General features: G+C 46.1%; 2 protein-coding genes across 11 annotated transcripts in view; one reads left to right on the forward strand and one right to left on the reverse strand.

The window, feature by feature from the left end:
* The window catches only part of FBXW4 (F-box and WD repeat domain containing 4), a 117,007-nt gene extending 113,875 nt beyond the window's left edge, over window positions 1-3,132 (forward strand). For 5 of the 9 annotated variants that reach the window (XM_037804594.1, XM_037804593.1, XM_037804592.1 and 2 more), the window contains 2 exons: window positions 2,134-2,275; window positions 2,478-3,132. In XM_037804594.1, the coding sequence (XP_037660522.1) occupies window positions 2,134-2,275; window positions 2,478-2,597 (262 nt within the window). In that variant the 3' untranslated portion in view covers window positions 2,598-3,132. Of the gene's footprint in view, window positions 1-717; window positions 946-2,052; window positions 2,276-2,477 lie in introns of those variants that run through there. The other 4 variants (XM_037804590.1, XM_037804589.1, XR_005211875.1 and 1 more) reach the window with 3 other exon arrangements.
* A 654-nt stretch (window positions 3,133-3,786) lies between these two features.
* DPCD (deleted in primary ciliary dyskinesia homolog (mouse)) overlaps window positions 3,787-23,231 on the reverse strand; it is a 34,907-nt gene continuing 15,462 nt past the window's right edge. The window contains exons 2-6 of one of the 2 annotated variants that reach the window (XM_037804603.1): window positions 18,626-18,706; window positions 12,635-12,759; window positions 12,146-12,279; window positions 4,508-4,610; window positions 3,787-4,080 (exon numbers count right to left, since the gene is read on the reverse strand). In XM_037804603.1, coding sequence (XP_037660531.1) covers window positions 3,976-4,080; window positions 4,508-4,610; window positions 12,146-12,279; window positions 12,635-12,759; window positions 18,626-18,706 — 548 coding nt within the window. In that variant the 3' untranslated portion in view covers window positions 3,787-3,975. The remainder of the gene's footprint in view (window positions 4,081-4,507; window positions 4,611-12,145; window positions 12,280-12,634; window positions 12,760-18,625; window positions 18,707-23,231) is intronic. The other variant, XM_037804604.1, reaches the window with a different exon arrangement.

A 23,231-nucleotide genomic window follows, 5' to 3' on the forward strand; every position in this document is an offset into this window, starting at 1 on the left:
GCTTGATAATATCATTTTGAAAGTTGATTTCCCTCTTGTCTAAAATTTTGTTGTTGATTGGGTTCATGTTAAAGGTCTTCTTTGCTACTTGGTTTGCCAGTATTTCCCAGCCAAAGAGGGCTAGGGTCCCATGCAGTGGGGTCCAGACCAGTTCCAGAGGGTCCTGGGGCAAGGGTCAGGAAAACAGCTTCTCAAGACTGCACTTTCCCAGCCTTCTCAGTAGATGGTGCTCTTTGGCAACCTATTCCCCACAGCCCTACAAAGGTAAGTTATTTTCTAGTCCTCTGTCCCCTCTGTTTCTGAGGTGGGTGGAAATAATGACTCCATGCTGCTATGGGCACCTGTCTAAAAAGGACGAAGGCTATGGGACTCCATGATCCAATTTCACCAACTAACATTTGGATCAGAACCACTGCGTATCGCTCTCTGTTCCTGGATGAGAGGGTTACCTGACTCTCAATCTGCAGTAACCAACTGGTTAGGGTCTGGACTGGCCAGAACCTGTTCACTTCAAAGGTAGGGAATGGGCACTGGAGCTATGGCCAAGTTCCGTCTCTCACCTCAGTTCCCTCTGTGTCTGGAAACAACAGCACCATGGGCATACCAGGCTCTTGCCTGGAAAGGTTCAAGGCTGCTGAACCGACAGGGTCAACTCTGCCAGCCAACATTTGGATCAGGACTGTTCTACGCCTCCCTCTTTTTCCCTGTCTTTCCCAGTCTGCAGCAGCCAGCTGGGCGAGAACCAAGCCAACCTGAAGCTGCCAGCTTCGGGGGTGGAGGATGGGCACTGTGAGCTGCAGCCAAGTTCAGTCACTCACCACAGTTTCTCCATTTCTTCATCTGCTCCTCCTTATATGTTACAATGATCCTTCCCTGGTCTCCTGAAACCCAGAATCGCTGCTTTGGACAGTTTCTGCCTGTTCTCTAGATGTTTTTGGTAGAGGGGTGAGTTCTACCTCTCCTTATTCCACCATCTTCCCAGAAGTTTCCCTGACTTTTTAATTTGTTCCTTTGAACCATATCTTCCTGTTTCTTAGTATGGCTTGTAATTTTTTGCTGATATTCGGTCAGCTGATTATCTTGATGGGTTTATTTCTGAAGGTCAGTTTCTCTATTTTAGCTAGGATTTTGTTGTTGATTTGGTTTGTGTTAAGGCTCTTCCTTGACAGTTGGTTTGTCAATATTTACCAACCAAACCAGGGCCAAGTTCCCATGCAGGGGGTGCAGACCAGATCCAAAAAGGCCCTGGGGTAAGAGTCAGGAAAGACTCCAAAATGCTTTTTTTTTTTTAATTTTTTTTTTAACCCCTCAGCTTCCCAAGGCCTTTCTTGGCGTTACCAGCAGAAGGCACTCTTCAGCATTCTATTCCTTAGCCCTACAGTGGCTATCTATTTTTAGCCCACTACCATTTCTGCCTGTGATGCAGTCGAAACAATGGTGCAGCAGTGCCTGTCTAGGACAGGCTAGAACAGTGGGATCCAGCGGTCTAAATTTGTCCAACCAATAATTGGATCGGTACTGAGCTGCGTCACCTTCTGTACTTGGGGCAGAGGAGTCCTGTGGCTGGCCCAGTCTGCAGCAACCTGCCAGGCAGGGATTGGGACTGCCCAACAGTGCTTGCCTTGAGGGGCAGGGAGTGAGCAGCAGGAGCCACAGACAGAATTAGTCTCTGACCATGGCTTCTTAGTCTCATACTTTCTGGATGCTGCACAGAACTCCTTTGGTCTCTGGAGCCCCAGAATAATTGCTCTAGGCAGTTTCTGCCTGTCTACTTGTGCTTTTGGGAGAGTGAGCCCTGCAGCTCCCTCCCTTTCCTGCCATTTTTCTGGGAGCCCCCCAGGCTTTCTTGAGGCCTTTACTACCTCTCTGCCTCACGAGTCCATACAAAGCACAAATGAGGGCACAGTCTGCCCTGTGGTCTGAAGCTTGGTGAGTAAGAGACTTTTACCGAGTATGCATTTCCCTGTTAAGTTTTTTTTTTTAAAGAATTGGGTAATTCAGGCTTTGCTTTCTCCCAGCCCAGAATGACTCCCTAAACCTTCTCCATCCTAGTTCTCTCAGGCCCCTGGGGAAGCTGGGGTGGAGGTGGCTGGAACCTCTGAGCCTTCCACTACATCTCCCTTTCCTGGACAGGAAGTGCATCATGGAGTGGGAGGAACCCCACGACAGCACCTTGTACTGCTTGCAGACAGATGGGAACCACCTGCTGGCCACAGGCTCCTCCTACTACGGTGTTGTACGGCTGTGGGACCGGCGCCAAAGGGCCTGCCTGCATGTGAGTGTTACACCCACCTTCATGCCTCTGGGATGCCAGGACTCATTATCATGGGCTGTATCTTGGGCAGGTGTGATGTGGCCAAAGGATGTGCCTAGAGAGGGTTGGAGGAAGCCTCGGATGGCACATGTCCCTATTTTCCTGGGTCTGGGGATCCTGAGTTAGAGCATCCAGCTCCCACTTCTCGTCCCCTTCCTTCTAGGCCTTCCCGCTGACATCGGCCCCCCTCAGCAGTCCTGTGTACTGCCTGCGCTTCACCACCAAGCATCTCTATGCTGCGCTGTCTTACAACCTCCATGTCCTGGACTTTCAAAACCCATGACAGTCAGGGCCTCTCCAGCCTGTGAGCCAAGGAGACCAGCTACTCAGGAACCTCTCCTACCTGGATAAGGTGCTGACACCTCCCCCGTGCTCCTGGACCGTGATCACAGTGCTCAGCATCTTAAACTAAAGACTCCTGGAGTTTTGGGGGTTACCTAAAGATGGCATTCCCTCCAGGAACCAGGTGGAGAGAAGTGACCTGCTGTTTTGGGAGAGTGCGGCTGACTCCAGGCCTTGTTTCCCTGTTTTGCCAGAGAGAGGATCTGGCCTTGAGATGCCCACCCTATACCCCACCCCATCTTAGAGCCATGACCAGCTTACAGAATGAGGTGAGGTATTCTAGTCATGCCAGTTGGTCCCTTTCTACCCCTTCCCTGGGAAGAGGGCTGAGCACCGAGGCCTGGTTTCACTTTAAAACCAGGAAAGGACAAAGGGAACCCAGCCATTTTGAATGCATTCTGAGCCAGCCCTCTCAGGCTGGCTGTTGAGAGATGCCACAATTTTCAGTTTATAAAAATAAAGCTTGATTGTTCACAGATTTGGCTCCTCATTGGCTGGGCCATCCAGGGAGAGCAAACAAGATTCAAACTTAGGGACATATGTGCTGGGGGGAGGACAAGCTCGGCCTTGTGGCCCAAAGAACAAAGGTTTCTCTTCAGGAAAATCCCCCACTGATGACCCACCCCCTGTGGCCCTGGTGGTGAGGTGGGTGTCACCTGTAAGAGTCAGAGGAAGATGGAAGGGCTCCAGGCTGCCTGGGGGCTAAGCTATTTGTTTGTTGGGACCCTTAAGCAGTGATATGACCCTGATTCTGGCTTTTCACCCACAATACCTTAACATCCTCGGCTTGGTTTCCAAGGGGTCTGCATTTTAAAAACTTCTCCATTGCCCACACTTATCTTACCTACAGAAGTGGCCCAGAGGAACTCCCTAAGATAGCACAGGGTCCCTTGCAGCCTAGTCTTCCTCTGAGTTTATGCAAACAAATTTAGAGAGTCACCCGACCCTTCCCCTGCTGGGGTATGTGCCCCTATCCTCTTCTCCACCAAAGGCCCACACTTCTCTTCATGCAAAAGCTGCATGGTGAAGGTCCCTGCTCTCCCAGGATGGAGAAGAAGAGAATGCACCTGTGGGGAGGCAAGGGGGCCTGGGGGCAGACAGCATGCAGTGGTGGACAAGAGGGCAGCCCATTAGCAGTAACTCAGAATGACTTTACTCAGGAAATAAAACCATGGCACAGGGTTAGGAGTGCCCCAGGGTCTTGTTCTTCTAGAAACTGGATAGCTCTTAGAAGAGCAGAGCCTGCCCCCATTCCTCAAAGTGTCACAGCCTGAAAGGATGAGTCTCACACATGCTCCAGGTGCAGGCTCAGGGGTTGACTACTGGGTCTTGCAGTCCCCATCACTACTGTGCGCTGTCTTTACCTTCTTTAGCTCCTTCTGTAGCTCTGACTCCACCACCAGGACCTCCTTTGGCTTCTGGTACTGTGGATGGAGCCGGGAAGGAGTGCACATAGTTCAGTCACTATTTCCCCCACCCTGCACACATGCACTTAGGGCCCCTTCTAATCAATCCCCTTATTTGCAGATGAGGTAATTGAGGCCTACCAGGTTGAACAGTTCATTCAAAGTCATGTGGCTGGGTGGGAGCAGACCTTGGACCAGAAACCAAGTTCTGCGATTTCTACCCCATCCCCATCAGCCTCTATCCCTTTCCAGCTGTGATTTGTTTATACAATTAGACTCCTCCCCAAGCCCCACCCTGCTCTCCCCATCCTCAGAGATGCCTCTTCTTTAGCAAGCACACCCCAGGGGTTGGGCCAGAATTGGGGAAACCTCTGGGATGGGAAGTGGGCAAGGAAAGAGGAAGACTCCTCCTGATGCAGGGCCAAGAAGGCTGGGTGAATCTTACGGAGATGAGCAGGGTGCAGTTGGCATGAGCGAAGCTCAGGGAAGAATCATCCAGAGGTAGTTGGTATCTGTCTAGGTCAGGAATGGAGAACTTCTTGTAGTACCTGTGGGAACACCAAGAGGTTATAGGGACACCCAACAAGGTGACCTCAACTGTTGGGCATCAGGACCTCTGCCAAACTTCTAAACAGTTGTCCTATACCTTCCACACAACCAGAGAGGAAGAAGGGAAGCTGCTAAGAACACCAGCCTTTTAGAGCTTAGTAGCTCTGGAAAGAAAGGATGGAAGGCCTTCTGGCAAACCTGCCAGGAGAGGAGCAGAACTAGTCATGATTCCCTGTGAGACCAGGGGTTAGAGTAACACTTAAGAGTTGGCACTCCCAAAGACAGGAAAAGAAGCCACCGGAATAAACACAAAGCTCAGGCAACCTGAGCCTCCCTGTACCCCGAGCTTCATGCAGAAAATGTGTCCCTATGTTCTGAAAAGGGCTGTCCCCCAAAGCTGGGAACTATATCCACTGAAGGCCTCAGCTGTCTTTTCCACTTTGGAAGTCTTTTAAGGCCTTGTTTGCCTGATTCTACCTGTAGACCAGAGAGAAAAGTCCAGCTGCAAGGAAAAGTGTTCCTGAGAGGACAAACCATGTGGCTCAATGCGAAGCTCGATCCCTGGGGCTCTGGACTACTTTGCTGGTGTGAAACCCTACTGTTTTCACATACCACACACAGTCCCTATCAGCTGGAGGTACCAGGCCAGAGATTAATGATTCCTTTTAGTAAAAAACCCAACAATAAAAAACAGATAGCAACACCCAGCCCATAATGGGCTTTGTTTTACAGGAAATTTGGCTCCCTTTACTAAAGAGGAAAATCAGGCTCAGAAAGGTGAAATATGCCACCTAGTTTCACACAGGCAGTTGTCAGTGGAGTCAGGATTAAGGTTCCTTGCCCCTAATCCTATACTTCTGACACCAGAACACAAAGAATAGTATCCTCTTGGACAACAGGCCCACTTGGCATTTTCCTTGGTGGTGGTGTAGCCTCAGCACTGGCCCTGGGGGCTTCCAGACCTATCAACTGGGCACATCCTTATTGTATTAGTTAGGGTTCTCTAGGGAAACAGAATCAATGAGAGGTGTCTCTGACTATCAAATTGTAAAAGTGACTCACACAACTGTGGGTATGCATGAGTCCAAATTCTGTAGAGCAGGCAGCAAACTGTCAACTCAAAGGAAGATGTCCGATGAACTCCTCAGGAAATGAACCGGCAACTTCTACGAACTCCTCAGTAAATGAACTGGGATCTTCGACGAATGTGTTCGATGAACTCCTCAGGAATCGAACCAGCAACTTTGACGAACTCCTCAGGAAATGCTTCACTGGGCAGCCGAAAAAGTGAAGGCCCTCTATCTGTCTTGCTTATAAGTCTTCAACTGATTAATTGGATTAAATCCAGCCAATTGCCTTGTCTCATTGTGGAAGTCACGCCCTTTGGTGAGTCATCAGTCACAGTTGCAGTGAATTGACTGATGATTTAATAAACCAGCCTGTTGGTTTATTAACCAGCCTCAAACGTCCTCACAGCAATTGTTAGGCCAGTGTTTGCTTGACCAGACAGCTGGGTACCATCACCTGGCCAAGCTGACACATGAACCTAGCCATCACACTTACATTCTTTGGCAGCTGAGCTGGGAACGGAAGAGCTGCAGGCAGGTAAAACTCAAGTGAAGGGCCTAGAGAGGGTGTAGCTTTTAATATGCAGAGGGGCCTGGTCCTGTGGTGGCAGCTGTCCTGAGTCTACTTCAGAAGCCCCAATGCCCTGGGGTCTCGAATAGTTGGTATCAGCGCAGCACTTTGGCCCCCATTATCCCTGCCCAAACCCTTCAATTCAAGCACAGGCTCTCAGGGTCCCTCTCCTCCCAAGTGCTCCACTCCTGAACCCCTTATCAAGGTGCTGGGACTCATGGCAGGAAAAGAACCTTTACTTAAAAGCTGACAGTTCTAAAGGAGTACATGTGTGGAGGGTGGATGGCATCCCAAGTTCACCATAGTGTATGCCTGCCTTGTCCTCTTCCTAGCTAGCCCAGGCTGAGGGTTCTTCCTGGGGCCCTTGGTCTGGCCAGCAAAGGTGGCAGACACTGATAATAGGGGACAGTCAAAGGTTAAACAGCAGAGATTAGAAGAACACAAAGGCTTGCTGGGAAATGTGAACATTTTGCACAGAAATATACACAAAAGTAGGGCAGGGACATCTCGACAGGTGAATTCGCTGCCCTCCCCCCTACGTGGGACCCAACTCCCAGGGGTGTAAATCTCCCTGGCAACGCAGAGTATGACTTCCAGGAATGAATGTGGACCCGGCATCGTGGGACTGAGAGTATCTTCTTGACCAAAAGGGGGATGCAAAATGAGACGAAATGGTTTCAGTGGCTGAGAGAGTCCAAATGGAGTCGAGAGGTCACTCTGGTGGACATTCTTATGCACTATATAGATAACACCTCTTAGGCTTTAATGTATTGGAATAGCTAGAAGTAAATACCTGAAACTACCAAACTCCAACCCAGCAGTCTGGACTCCTGAAGACAATTATACAATAATGTAGATTACAAGGGGTGACAGTGTGATTGTGAAGACCTTGTGGATCACACCCCCTTTATCTAGTGTATGGATGAGTGGAGGAATGGGGATAAAAACTAAAGGACAAATGGGGTGGGATGGGGGGATGATTTGGGTGTTTTTTTTCACTTTTATGTTTTATTCTTGTTCTGGTTCTTTCTGATGTAAGGAAAATGTTCAGAGATAGATTGTGGTGACGAACGCATAACTATGTTATCATACTGTGGACAGTGGATTGTATATCATGGATGATTGTATGGTGTGTGAATGTATTTCAATAAAACTGAATTTAATTAAAAAAAAAAAAAAAAAAAGTAGGGCAGGGAGAAAAACAGCCCAGACACAGCTGAGCCAGCAGGGAAGCCTTGCCATGCAGAGTATGAGAATGCCCTTTCTGCCCACCTGGCTTGAGGACCAGGGGGACGGAACACCTGTGCACCCTCACAGGGCCACTGCCAAGGCTGGGGTGGTGGGACTGGAGAGAATCCCCGGGCTCAGCCTCAATGCTAAGTAGTGACAAGATCAAAAGAAACCTGAGGTACATGGCTTGCCACCTTCCTTAAACTTCCAACCCCTTACAGGAGGCTGGGGGAATGGGGGGCACAGCAGGGCCCAGAGGCTCAGCTTTGAGGATCTATTCTAATGGATTTAGTTTACTGGTTGAGTTTAAGCAACTTCTCTTCAGAGTCTCCCTGGCTTGAGGTTGGCTCCGAAGGGAACTGCACTCAACTTTCTCAATAGCACATGGACAGAGAAGGAAACCAGGAATGTGTTGTGCTTCCGGAAAAGTCAGAACTCAGCCTCAGGCAGCTCTAAGTAGGCGGCAAAAATTTGTTCGGCATCAACTGTGTGCTAGGCTATGAGCAGAGAATTTCAGGATGAAGACACAGGGCCCCATCCCCGAGTCCCTGAAGAGCTTCCGCTAAAATCTAAACCCTTAACAGCAAGGTAGTTCGCGAGCTGCCTGCATTCATCCAACTTCCCCCATTCGCACCCCCCTTCACTGTTCTCAGTGCAACGAAAAATAGCATTTATTAGTGCCTATTCTGTGCCAGGCACTTTTCTAAACACATTTACTCCTCAAAACAACCCTCTCAGATTGGTTACTTCTATTATCTTCTTTACAGAAGAGGAAAATGGAGGCACAGAAGAGTTGGGTATCTTGCCCAAAGTCACAAAGCTGGTAAATGGAAGAGCCCCTGTTACAAGTGATAATTCCCTAGAACTCCTGAACTTCCTCTCCTCCCATCTCTCCACAATCTCACCACAAAGTAACAGAACCACCTGGTCTAGATTCCCTGCATCTGTCTCAGGATGGGGCAGGTATAGGGGTGAGGCACGGGAGGGGGGTTGGTTCTGGAGTTGATGGACTATGGGAGACAGCAACAAACAGGTTGTCTCCCCTGGAGGTCCCTGAGCACAGGTGCCTTGGGCACTCTCTCCAACACATAAGTGGCTTTCCTTCCTGAATGTGAGAAGCCTTCAAAGATTTATGTGGAAGAAAAGGCTCACAGTAGGACCTCTGGCCTTTGCCTGTGTCCTGGGGGGTGGGGGGTGGGGACATTTGCTTCTGTGCCTGTTTCTTCCTCCAAATTCTTTCCTCAAAAAATGGAGCTATCCTAGATGAACTTTAGTCATGGTGAAAAGGTCTGGAAGAAGCCAGCTCTGCATTTCTCTTCTCCCTGTGCCAAATGGGCAGCTCCTTCATTTTGGCTAGAAACAACCTACTGCATCCCATCACTCTATTGTATCCCCTCTCAATTCCCAGCCTTCTCCAGCCCACTCTCTGGCAACGAACTAAGAAAGGGCGAGGGTGAGGGGAGGGGAGAAAGGGACAGGGAGACACAGAGAGACAGAGACTAGAGGAGAGGAAGAGAGTAGAAGCAGGGCTGCTGTGGACAGTTCCGCGGCCATGCCCCACCCCTCCAGGGGGCTTCCTTCACACCTGCACAGCCAGAGTGGTCCAGAAAAGCCTCCAGAAAGATGGGCCCTCTGAAAGCAGCAGCAAATCTTTCTTCCCTAATCACCAAGGCTTGCGCCAAACTGTGGTTACCTCCTCCTATGGTAGCCCCTCCTAGAGAGTCACAATGCACATTCCCAACTAAAAGCTCACAGAAGTCCTGCCAAAGAGAAATCTGTTTTTTCAGAGTTTCCTAAACTTTTTTGACCACAGAATCTATTTTTCTAGCAAGGCCTATTAACACTTCCTACTGCACTAGTATCACTGATGTTAAATTAGCCAAACTGTCTTCAGATTCAGAGTTCCAAAGAATTGTTCAAGACCTCCTTCAGGCCAGCCACTGTGCTGGATGTTCCTACATACACGATTTCATCAAATTCCCAAACCACTATGAGGCAGGAATGAGGAAACCTTGCCCAAAATTATAAGGCTAATAAGTGGCAGAGGCCGGATTTAACCCATCTTCCCACTCTAGCACCCTGGCTCATTCCATTTACAGCTGCCAGCTTCTGGGCTGAGGCTAAGAACCTTCTTTCTGAGTAAATGCTTTTATCAGGAGCAGACGGTGTGCACGGGATCCTGATTTCATCCCCCACTAATACCTGAGGCCAAGGACAGACTACACTAGAATCAATTCCTTCAAGAAAATGCCAACCCAGTTCTTCAGAGACAAGGCAGGTATAAACAAAGGAACCTTGGCTTTGGTCAGTAACCACATGCCACAATATTAGACTGGGGTAGGCACAGGACCTCCAGGTGGAGAAGGTCAACTAAGAGAGAAATGGAAACTGCAGATTCCTGGGCACTGAGAGACTTTGTCACTCACTTTCCCTTCAGCAGGTCAGTCTGTCATGCTGACTTATAAATGAATGAATATAATCCTTAATATATGACATGAAATAAAAATATGCACCCTGCCTACCTCTGGATGGTGTGATGATCAGAGAACAGATTTTAAAAACACCTGAAAAAGTTCAATGCTGCTTAAAGGGATAGCCATTAAGTTCTGTTGCATTAGTGGTAGGAAAGGTACAAAATACAATACTCTAGGTAGAAGATGAGAATGCCAGTAGCTCAGGAAAGAGCCAGGTTTAAGGATAGAGAGGCTCTCTGGCCCACAGCCCAGCAGGGGTCCTGGGGCGGGCGGGTCTGAGCCAGGCAGGACGCTGGGCCAGAGCTCCATGCGGGCTCCCAGATAGGCGCTGACAAACTCCTCTCCCCTCTGTGGGAATCCAGCCACCAGCCTTGCCACTTCCTGGGCACCAGTCGCATCCGACCTGGCCTCACCAACATTTCAGCTTCCCCGGTCTCAGGCGCTGGAGCGGACCTCTGGCCATGGAGCGCCTGGCCAACAGCGCCACCTATAGCTGGCTACACGCAGGAGATGAGACCCAGAGGATCTGCCCACAGATGAATTTTTTGGTGAGCTAGCTAGCCTCTCTTCTCTCACTCCCTGGTCATCACATTTTTGCCTGATATCTGTATTCGACAGTGACCTCTGGGGGACAAAAGGGAGGCAGCAGTCAGCTTCACAAACTGCTAGACTGCAGATTCAAGTGCTATCAGAAGCATTTTTGTTCCCAGTTTGGACCCAGGGCCTCGTATGCCAGGGAATGCTTGCTGAACCATGGAGTTTGTTTTCCTAAAGGCAATTTCTCTGTTGTCTGAAATTGCTAAATTCCACTTTAGGCACTGACTCCTGTTAATGATGAGAACAATAACAGGAATAAACTACCTTTTATCTGAGGACTTCAAAGTGCTTTATAAATGCAAATATTATGATGACTTTATATTTATAGACAAGGCCCACTGCAGGGGCTGCTGGTTGCACATACAGCAATAATCCAGAAATTCATTCATTCATCTCCACTCCTTCCCCTATCCCCTTAACCCTGCCAAAGTCACAGGAGGTGGAGGTCATGAGAGGAGGGCAGACCCCAGGGCTGCTTTTGGGGACCCTGGGAGCCACACCTTTTCCCTCTTGGCCTCATGGACGTGAGGAAGATGGCACAGGAGGCTGGCACACATAGACAGGGAAGAGCAGTAAGGAGCTGGGTCCTCCTTACAATGTGTAAACCAGTGGATGGATATGGGCAACTCTGGGCCAGCTTAGCACCCCACAAAGCATGGAAGGTGGCTTCACAGCCATGGACTGATAACTCATAAAACTTCCTATCTCAGTTCTCCAAATCTTTTCCATAGGTGCTGGCCCTGCCCTACAGTCCCTCTGGCCCAGGATAAGAACAGTTCACTTCAGGGCTCAAGCAGGGCTCTGCTCTTCTCCTGGAACCAGTCAGAGCTCTGAAAACCCAAATGGGGCCAATGCATTCCCAAGATGGTCAGCTTTGGATGCAGCCCTGCCAGGATCAGTTCTCCCACCCAGTCACCTCTGGGCCCCGAACCCCCACATTTTGCCTCCCTCCTAGCGGACAAAGAGAGGAGCTAAGGAAGTTTAATATCCTTTTTGAAACATAACGTGAGAGACTTGCAAGAGGTCAAAGGATCTGGTCTTTGACTCTCAGTCCAGGGAGGGAATCAGGTTTGCTGCCTCCCAGTCTAGTACTCGAAAGTCCTGTAATTAGCCACCTAGGACAGGTACACCTTCCAGGCCATAGCCTCCCTACCAGCTCTGATGGTGGGTCACCTGGCCAAGTTCACTATGGACTGCATCCAGGCAGGAGGTCAAGGTCACAATAACCTTACAGCAGAACCATCTAAGAGCACAAGTCAATGGCCAGGCATCCTCCCTCATACCTTCAACAAATATTAAGTCCCAGTATATGCCAGGTATTATATCAGACATTCTTCACTCAAATGACAATTTCTTGCCCTGATGGAGCTGATTACATTATTCACACTTGTCCTAGAGAAAGGAGGCAGAGGAATCCCTTCAATTTCCACTGCCTACTTGGATTTTAGTTCAGCCTTCCTTTCTCCCTCAGAGCTGAAGGGTGGAAGCTTCTCTGCCCTCCAGGGTAGGGAGCAGTCCCAGACCTCACCCCAGACCAAACCCCACCCTCTGGCTTGCTCACACACAAGCAGGCAGGCACCCGCCATGCTTCTCACTTTTTGTTGGTTGTTCTGACAATGAGGCAGCGCTCCTTCTTGTCCACACAGACACTGTAGACATCCCTAGGATAGGGGAGGTTTCGAATCCTCCACTGGAAACTTGTCTTGGTGTCCTTGCGCATGAAGATGGGCTGCAGAAGGCAAATCCAACTCAAGGACTGCTCTCGCAGAGGGGTAGAAAGGGGCAGCTCCCACCCTCCTCAAAGCTCTACCCAGGGGCACAAAGGGGCCTTGAGACCCTCAGCTCTTCTCCAGAGCTCCCCTCTGATGCTGCCACTGCTGTGACATTCCAGGCCTGGAGCCCTCGCCCTGGGATGACCAAGCCAAAGCCCTGTGGATGATTCATTCAGCAAACATATATAGAGTGCTGTGTCCAGGTGGGCAAATTGGAGATGAGGAAATGGACAAGACACAGTCTCTGTCTGCAAGGGCCAGTAGCCCACCCCCACTCCAGCCCCCTTAAGACATGTGGATAGACATACGTACATTGGCATTGCTTTCTTTGATGAGTTCAGGCCCTGGGCACCCTGCTCCTGGGGGTGCTGGCTCTCCCACTTCAATTTGCCACTGGCCCAAGGCTCCTAGGGCACTTTTCACACGCCACTTTCTCACTGGGGAGAGAGGGAAACAATGGGATTATGGAGAAGAAAGTGGCTCTGCTCTTTTCTGCTGAATCACTGACATCACTTTTCTACAGGCCTTTATGTTGGGTGTTGTCCATCTGAGCAGGGACCTCACAATCTCTGAAATCTTGGTTGGGCATCTGAGTATCAGACAACCTGCAGGATGCATATCATGGGTGCCCAGACAAAAAGAATTAGAACAATGCTAAGAGGAACCAGATGGAGTCAAGAACCCTCCAGGTGTGGCTTCATTTTAAGCAAGGGGAAGATGGAAGTTAGGGAAAAAGTAGCTACTGGTAACAGAAATTTCAGATCTCAAAAAATGTGCGCTGAGATACTTTTTCTCCCCACTAAAAAGAGGAAAAGGAAAAATAAATTAAGAGGCTGAAAGCTGTTGGGTGGGTTTGTCTCATGATTCAGAAAGTCCAAATATGGAAATTTCCTTCATTTCAGGTATACCTGGTTTAAAACAACAGCTAAACGCTGTATTTAAACAAGGTTTTAGGCACAGGCACACACCATATTTTAAATGCATTATTCATGTAATTTCTAATGTAAATTTTTTGTAAAGTGGAATCATCCTTTCATGAGGCAAATTATTTTTTACCTGTTTTATAATTGAGATGTTAGTGTAAGTTTTTTTTTAAGTAAGGCACACACATTATAGAAATTATAAAGAAATCAAGAAACTAGTTCAATGAACATTACCTGAAAACTCCTGCTGGAATGTTCAGGAATCCCACTAGCCATGCTGCAGAGATTGCTGTCATTGGTGCAGTCCACCGTCACAGCAGGGGGGGCTTTCCGACCTGTATCCCCGTTTGTCCCTTTTCCTTCCTGCTGCATGTGGAGTCACTGGGGCTCAGGTAGCCCAATCAGTACTCAAGGCCAACAGCCTTTCTGTAGCTCTCAGAGGGAGCTAAATGGCTAAGAGTGTGTAGGATCCTGCCTCAGTTGTTTTCACCTGTTTGCTCCTTTCTCTGGGCTGGGGGATGACAGCTACAATCTTGATTCTCGTATCCAGGCAAGCTGATGATTTTCCTTTTGCTCTTTTGAGCAGCTGTGCCAAACTGAAATACCCTCACTGCTACAAGTAAGGCATGCAAGCTGAACACAAAAGTGTGCTGTAAAATTAGAATTTTCCCTTTAATATGTCCTTTTATAAGGTCTGCTGCATTCTACAGTGTGCTTTTATTATGTCTTAGAGCCAAAAATTCTCCCTAGAAACACATTTCCAAGTTTATAATGAAAATTAATAAGGAAGAGTAAGACTTGGAAATATGGTTTATAGGCAATCCCCCTGCCCCCTCCAGTACTCCTTCCCTGTGACTGGGAGCAAATCCAAATTTATTCACTGTAATACCTCACTTAACTGGAAGCCAGCCTTGTGGGGACCTCTGTCACAGTCACAAACTCAGAAGTGACAAATGCGCCTGAGCAGGAGCTTATCATGACAAGTTCCATGTACCTCACTCTGTACTACAGGAATGATCACTCCCAGATTCTCATGCAGTGTATGAATAAAACGTTATGTGCAGAATAACGCAGGATATTACTTTTTTTCCCCAGGCAGACAGATAACAGCATGAGGGACAGCTCACATTGGACGGCAGTATCAGAGCTGTACGGCACTCGGGACCATTTAGTGTGAGGACAAACAAGCACCCTCTAGACCCTATTGGTTTTGCCTTATAATAAATACAACACAGATTTTTAAGGTGAAAGTTCCTCTAGCCCAGTGCCTGTATTTTTTGGATGAGAAATAGCATTTCTTCCCTGCCTGCTCTCCTTCAACCCTTGCCACTTTTCTCCAGGGGAAGGAGCATGAAGATTTACTGAGGTTCAGTGAGACAGACGAACTTGTAAAAGCCACTGATAAAATTCAAGTCTCCTAAGTCCAAGCCTAGCGTTTGAATCATTGATAAAAGCCTAAATTATATTTCATGAGTGTTCAATAATCAAATACAATATTTAAAGATGTTTCTATAAAACAGAAACAAGGAAGGTCTATTTCTCTATTATATTTTGGCCTTAAAAGGCAAAGCTTTAATTATGTAGAAAGGGAATCATGAGGATTACATCTCTGGGTATGGCTAAACAAGGGGCTCCTGAAGCAATAAGCCTTATTATACTGAATGTCCTAATGTAACACCAGTGTGGCCCAGAGAGTCAGTTCCAACCCCAGAATTTTCTGTCCCCTCTTACTTGAAGGAATGTTGGATTATCCACATAAACCTTCCTGAGTGGCAGTTTAAGGGGGAAGAGTCTGCTACAGTTTCCTTACTTCTGACCTCAAAAGCCAATCAGGTCACAAGAACTTGGCACTCTTGGCTGCTGCTTTTTTTTTTTTTTTTTTTAAAGACCTTGGGGATGAAATCTTTTGTTAGAACACAGAAGAAAGTCTCCCTACTCATTCGTTTAAGAGAACAGCTCCAACACATGATTTTGATGACACCCTTGTTATTTTTCCCATGCACATGGGCATAAACACACCTGGGCAAACACACTTTGTCTTCTCTTTTCTTTCTTGTCCCTGTCTTTGTTCCTGAACTCAAGGACAGCTCCTGTGACAACAGAAGACTGTTTCCACCTGCTGTCACTCTGATTTGATTATACGTTAAACCCAAACTGGTGTGTGCAAGGCAGCTCCCCAGGATGCTGTCATATCTTCCCAGCTAAGCCAGGGCCAGTCCTTGGAAAGGAGACTTTCAATGAACCTGTAAAGGGTCTGACGAGGAATATATGAAGGAGGCTGCACCTGGGGGCTTTTTCCTAAGTCAGCAGGAAGCAGGGTGATGGCCCTGACTGCTGAAAGGAGGCCCCATCTTTCAGGTGGGCTGGAAAGTGGAGGTCCTAAAGGCCTCTTTCCCCAAAGCTCCAAGCCCTGGCCCAATTCCAATGTGGATAATTACATTCCCCCTTCCTAAATACTCCCTGCAGCTTAAACTGGATGCAGGATTCTTCTTTTCTGCCCTAAAACACTGCAACATTGCTATGTGGCTATTAAACAGCTGCCACGTCCCATCCCTGAGGAGGCTGAAGGGAATCGAGTGGGTCATTTATAAAGCCGGTGAAGTGCTCCGGGATGAAAGTGCTCAATATCCTTCAAATGCAGCCTGGGGTGGTTAGGCTGGCGGTCAAATACCAAAGCAGATTAAACCGGTAATCCGAATGTAATCGTTGGGGGATGGCCTGCCCTTCAGCCTCTGCCCCTGAACATGCTGCGTTCTTCTTGGGTAGGTTTGATGTTCCGATCATTGTAACGGGCCCTTCAGTTTTTTCCTCTATGAATACATACAGCAGTCATTGTGGGGAGTGGGAATGAATAGTACTGAGAGGGTAGAAAAAAATATGACACTAACATGCTTATTAACGTGGACTGAAATAACTTTGTCCTAGACAGATGCACACTCATTGCCCATTCTTCCTCTGTTAATTACTTTTTGGGTTTTTCCAACAGAAAACCAGTTTGGCCAATTATCAAGTTTGTATTATTAAAGAAAAAAAAATGAACACTATTTCTATTTACTGCCACAAAAACCATGCTCCATATTTTACTTCATAGACTGCATGATCAAAAGCTGTCTCAGGCCCTGAGATTATTATTTACATTTAAAATTTAATAATGAACAGTATTTTACAAGGGCAGCTCAAGGGGGGAGGGCAGTGGTTGGACACAGGGAAAAAAAGCCTCCGTGGTTACAGGGCTGGGGGCCCAGTGGCTTGAGTGGGGTATCCCTCTGATGCCGATTTCTGTCCTGCTCCCACCCTTCCCTACTCAGGGCATGCTGGGGAAAGCAAAATTTGGTAAGAAGAAAAGAAAGCTGGATTTAAACATGCTCAACCCCTAACAGTATACTGTTGTGGACTGAAGCATGGGCTCTTATTCAGGCAGACCCAGGCTTAATCCTGGCTTGGAAACTGTCCAGCTCTGTGGTTCCAAGCAAGGTGCCCAACCTCTTTGAGTGTCAGTTTTCTTCAACTGCCAAAGGGGGAACAACAGTACCTACCTCACATGGATATAATGAGGATGATTAAATGAGATGATTCTCATAAAAGTAACAGTTTCAATATCACTATTAGGGAGAGTTAATGCTTAATGGGTACAGAGTTTCTGTTTGAGGTGATGGCAAAGTTTTGGCAATGGATAGAGGTGATGGTAGCACAACATTTTGACTGTGATTAATACCACAGAATTGTATACTTTAAAGTGGTTAAAATGGCAAATGTTATGGTGAATATATATCACAATAATCTTTTTTAGAAAACTATAGAACAAAAGGTAAACTTTAGCCAAACAATGTTCTCTTATGAACCTCCATTTCTACTTTTAAGTAGAGTGTTTGGAGTCCGTGGTCTTTTCCCACAGGCCAAGAGGGGAAGTGACAGGGTAATCTGTGAAGGTGGAGGACAGAGAGCTACAAATGAAGGGACCTGGATTGGTTTTTAATTTTAATTTCATGCCCAAGCACAACAAAGAGACTTGGTTTTATCTGCTTGTCTTTTTTTGTGGCTGCAGCTGCTATAGCTGTTTTATTTGCTCTGTGTGGAGGAGCAGAGGTGACACTGGGGGCGGGGGGCGAGGAGCTGCGCTAGGCTCTGTCCTGGGAGGGTGGTGTCAGCCCACGTGACCTCTGCTTTCATAAGTTCTCCCCTGTTAGGCATTCCAAGGCTGTCACCCCCTGGGAGTGCTATAAATTACAATGCATTGTGAGGATATTACTACTGTATTGGTTTCCACCGAATCAGTGTCATATGCTAAACACATCAAGATTTTTAATAGCACCAGACTAAACCAATTGGGACTGAAGCCCAAGCAGCTCATAATAAGGAGGGATCAACACTTCACTCTGTGACTGAACATGCACGGGACACACACTTTAAGACCATAGACTAAGAGAATGCAAACCAGTGTGATCCATGTTGTCAGTTCTAGACATTTATGAGCTGTCAGAAAAAGGGAAAAAGAAATTCCCTCGCCAATGCTACCTGTCGATCAGGCCCAGGAAGAAATTAAAGTCAGGAATAATGACAAGAAAATAACCAGCCTATGATTCCATCAGTGGTCTTAGAATTTCAGGTGGAACTTAATAAAGAGGCTAACTCCCACTGCTGACAGCCTTAGGCCCTGGGTCAAATACCCAGCCATCTAGCTCTGGGAAGTCGGTTAATGCTGATGTGCATACTGGGAAACAGAGAATGGACAAATCAAATAATTCTCAGAAATCAGAGCTTGAACCCTTGTTCATGAGCCTCTTTTTGAAGGAAAAGAACTGCAGAGATGAAAATTACAATGCTGCAAAATCACTTTCTATCACCTACTCCCATTTGATTCAGACACTCCACAAGTTGAAGGTCATCTTTTCTTTCCACCTCTGGAGCAAGGTCAGAAGCTGCTGCCTCTGATACTTGCTTGCTCTTAGTGTGGTTTCAGAAAACAAAACTAAACTAAAATCAAGCAAAAAAAACTACAGTGAAAGCCTTCCCTTACAACTTCTCAGCCTACAGGGTCCAGTTCCAATACCACCTGCTCTGTGAAGATGTTTTGTAACTGTTTCTTTACATCCCCACTCCTACCATAGAAGAATTACTCACGCTCTTGTTTGGCTAGGGATGGGAGTGGGGATGGGGTTTACTGGTCAAGAGGGACACCAACTCCAGCTTTGGTCTTCTGGTGTCCAGCTCCAACCCCAGATTATTCTCAGGAATAATCTTGCTTTGAGGGCCTCAGTCTCTCCTAGTTTCTACATTTGATGCTGGGATCCTCCCTTGAGCCTAAGGCAAAGGGGGCTTACCTGTGCTTAGGTTGGCCCCAAGTGTTCCTAAGGGCCTGCCGGGAGCCTCTATCACTTACCAAGTAGTTCACTTGTCTTCTCATCGTATTCTTCAGCCATTTCCTTCCCATCTGGGAACAAATAGTGCACCTTCCTTCTCCCTACACACAAAGCAGAGAGTGCCTTACCTCAAAGCCTCCTCTTGCTTTGCCCTTTACAGACCAAGGGGACTACCTGGTAAACAGCAGCAGCCTTGGGGGTATTGTGAAATCCTCCCTGAGCTTCCCAAGAATCCCTTGCCAACCATCATCCATCATTTACTTTAGAACATGTCCTATGACTCACTTCCTTTCAGAAGTTTTCTCTGAACTTGCCTTTGCTGTACTGTTTCCTCCAGCAGAAACAGCCCATATTTCTTCCCATCTGTTGAACTCCTCCTCACCCTTCAAAATCCAGCTCAAATGTCACTTCCACTGGGAAGTCTCCCTTAACTATCACCCCTAGCCATGCTGGCAGAACTAATCACTTTCTTGTTTGTGCCTCCCTAGTGCTTTGTTCATATCCATAGTGAAGTATTTATCACATGGTATGCTTATTTTAAAAGCATCTGTCTCTCCAGGAATTACATTGTATTTATCTTTCTTTTCCCAGTTCCTAAAACCAAGTCTATGTACTCAGTATATTGATCTGTGTTTCCTGACCAAGGATTCCCTCTAGCCATGCCATACCACTGCTCTGTGTCCTTCTGCACATCACTAGGCCATTCCTATCACATGGCCACTTGACGTCCATCCCCAAATATTTTCTTCACAGCACTTACTTTGGTTATAATTTTATATCTATTTGTGTGGTTCTTTGATTCTGCTGTGATTTATCTAATAGATAGGAGGATTTTCTCCCCCTGCCAATGGTTTCCCTAAAACCAAGCAAACTACCTACATATGTTAAGAGTGCAACTAAATATTGGCTGAAAGAATGAACAGCCATTCTGAAAGGACTGAAGATCCCAAAGGGGATCTTTATGATTACACTACACAGTGTAATCATAAACACCTGCTTAAGAGCAGCTAGGTATTTCCCCTTTCTTTTTATAGAGAGGTAAGTAGATATAGGTAAGCTCCTCAGTAAGACTAATAATAATAGGGCATTAATACCAGTAGCCAGGCATTCAACATATGCTTGATGAATAAGAGCCCCAAGACTCCTAACTAGTCACTGGTGCCACTAGCTAAAACTTGCAACCTGGTATCTGATCTCCTGTCTTTTTTCTGTCTAATTCACTCCCCTGGAACACAATTCCCTTGAGTCATTCCCAATTTATATTCCAAGGAAACACCCTCCCAAATCTGCAGGGCTTGAAGATGGCGGTGTGGGTGAGGTGGAGTGGGCTTCTCCTCTGTAAAGGAAACTAGAGGGGCCAGAGGACATCCAGAACCATGGTTTCGGGGTGTTAACAGCCACAGACGGACTCCTAGAGCACATGATGGGGTGTGAATTGAAAGACGGAAAGACTGCGCCTTGAAGGATGGCTTGAATTTGTTCAGCCATGACCACCTCCCAGGGCCGGAAGTGGTGAGATGGCTGCTGGGCGAGGGAGTGAGCAGCAGCTTTCCACTCCCATGTACCCACCTTAACAATAAACTGGGGAGATAATCCTCCACGGCCACATGGCCAGGAACTCCCATGAGGGAACCCAAGAGACAGCAGACAAGTATGACAGCATGGGAAAGAAGCAGAGATAGGAGAGGGCACCACATGGAAACACCAAGAGCCCATCCCACACCCCAAGGCTTGTGGGTGCACGACAGACAGGAACAGGGGCAATCTGAGCTGTGGAGGTGCCCTTGAACACATTTCCTGCCAAACTGCATAGGGCCCACATTGCACCCCATGGCAGGCAGTCCCCAGTGTACATGGAGAACTGGTGCACTGATTGGAGAACTGCTGCACTGATTGGATTCCCACCCAGTTTGGACCCCGGCAGCACACAGGAGAAGACGGGGGAAAGCTGTCTTGAGGGTAAGAGGTGGCTCAAGAGTGCCATCTGCTGGTAGGACAGGGAAAGTGCAGTCCAGCAAGCTGTAGCTCTGGCAAATTATATTTAAATGCTCAAATAATCCTGCATTTCCCAAAATAATCTTAACAAGATAAGCAAATGCCCCAAAGCCAACAGAAAATCACAATGCACCTAAAGAAACAAGAAGACATGGACAAGCCAAAAGAACAGATTAAAAAGCCAGGAGAGACATAAAATTTGGAGCAATTAATTAAAGAAATACACACAAATCTCCAAAACAACTTCAACAAGATGGCTAAAGACATAAAGGACATAAAAAAGACTCTAGAAGAGCATGAAGAATTTGAAAGAGTAAATTAAAAAACAGCAAATATTATGGAAATAAAAGATACTGCTGATCAAATTAAAAATATACTAGAGACACACAACAGCAGATCTGAAGAGGCATAAGAAAGGATAAGTGAATTAGAGGACAATAAAATTCAATGCAAACACATAAAAGAACAAATGGTGAAAAAAATGGAAAAATTTGAAATGGATCTCAGGGCAATGATGGACAACATGAAGTGCAAAAATATAAGGATTATTGGTGTCCCAGATGGAGAAGAGGAAAGGACTAGGAAGAGTGTTTCAAGACATAGTTGGGGAAAACTTCCCAACACTTCTAAATGACATAAATATGCAAATAAAAGATACCCAACGAACTCCAAATAGGAGAAATCCAAATAAACCTACTCTGAGATATATATTGATCACATTGTCAAACGACGAAGAGAAGGAAAAAGTTCTGAAAGCAGCAAGAGAAGCAATTCACCATATACAAGGGAAACAACAACAGACTAAGTACTGACTACTCAGCAGGCACTATGGAGGCGAGAAGACAGTGGTATGACATATTTAAGATTCTGAAGGAAAAACTGCCAGCCAAGAGTTCTTTATGAGCAAAGCTCTCCTTCAAAACTGAGAGAAAGTTAAAAATTTTCACATACAAACAAATGCTGAGAGAATTTGTTAACACGAGACCTGCCCTGCAAGAAATGCTAAAGGGAGCTCTACTGGCTGAGAAAAAAAAGGAGAGAAGTCTAGAGGAGGGCACAGAAATGAAGAGTATTATTAGTAAGGATAACTTAAAGGGAAGAAAAAGAGAGAGAAGGGAAAAAATAGGTCTGACAACTAAAAACCAAAGGATAAGATGGCTGGTAGAAGAACTCCCTTCACAGTAATAACTTTGAATGTGAATGGATTAAACTCTCCCATTAAAAGTAAAGGCTGGCATAAGGACCACACTCCACTTTGTCTAGTTTATGGATGGATGAGTAGAAAAATAGGGGAAGGAAACAAACAGACAAAGGTACCCAGTGTTCTTTTTTACTTCAATTGCTCTTTTTCACTCTAATTATTATTCTTGTTATTTTTGTGTGTGTGCTAATGAAGGTGTCAGGGATTGATTTAGGTGACGAATGTACAACTATGTAATGGTACTGTGAACAATCGAAAGTACGATTTGTTTTGTGTTAAAAAAAAAAAAAAAAGTAAAGGCTGGTAGAATGGATTAAAAAGTATGATCCATTGATATGCTGTTTACAAGAGACTCATCATAGACCCTGTGACACAAAGAGACAAACTGAAACAATGGAAAAAAATATTCCATGCAAGCTATACTAGTATCAGACAAAATAGACTTTAAATGCAAAGATGTCATAAGTGACAAAGAACACTATATATTAATAAAAGGGACAATTTGCCAAGAAGAAATAATAATCATAAATGATTATACATCCAACCAAGGAGCTCCGAAGTACATTAGACAAACATTGGTTAAACTGAAGGGAGCTACAGACATTTCACAATAACACTGAGAGACTTCAATACACCACTCTCTTCTATAGATAGAACAACTAGACAGAGGACCAATAAGGAAACTGAGAACAGAAATCTAAGTCATTTATCACATTGTTTAACAGCCATATATAGATCGCTACATCCCAAAGTACCAGGATATACATTCTTCTCTAGCACTCATGTAATGTGCTCCAGGATAGATCATATGCTGGGGCACAAAACAAGTCTTAATAAATTTAAAAAGACTGAAATTATTCAAAGCACATTCTCTGACCATAATGGAATCTAACTAGAAACCAATAACTACCAAAGAACCAGATCTTTCACAAATACATGGAGGTTAAACAACACACTCCTAAACAACCACTGGGTCAAAGAATAAATTGCAAGAGAAATTGGTAAATATCTAGAGACAAATGAAAATGAGAACACAACATATCAAAACCTGTGGGATGCAGTGAAGGTGGTGCTGAGAGGGAAATTTTTACCTCTAAACGCATACATAAAAAAGCAAGAAAGAGCTAAAACCAAAACCTAACTGAACAACCGAAGAGGCTAAAGAATAAACAGCAAACTAACTCTAAAGCAAGTAGAAGAAAAGAAATAACAAAGTTTAAAGCAGAAATAAATGAGCTGGAGAAAAAAAAACAATAAAGAGAATAAATAAAACCAAAAGTTGGTTCTCTGAGAAGATCAACAAGATTGACAGACACTTAGCTAGACTGACAAAGTCAAAAAGAGAAAAGGCCCAAATAAAAACAATCAGAAATGAGAGCGGGATAATCACTATGGATTCTGAAGAAACAGAAAAAATCATGAGGATACTA

Source organism: Choloepus didactylus, chromosome 15, assembly GCF_015220235.1.
Source record: "Choloepus didactylus isolate mChoDid1 chromosome 15, mChoDid1.pri, whole genome shotgun sequence".
Lineage (NCBI taxonomy): Eukaryota > Metazoa > Chordata > Mammalia > Pilosa > Megalonychidae > Choloepus > Choloepus didactylus.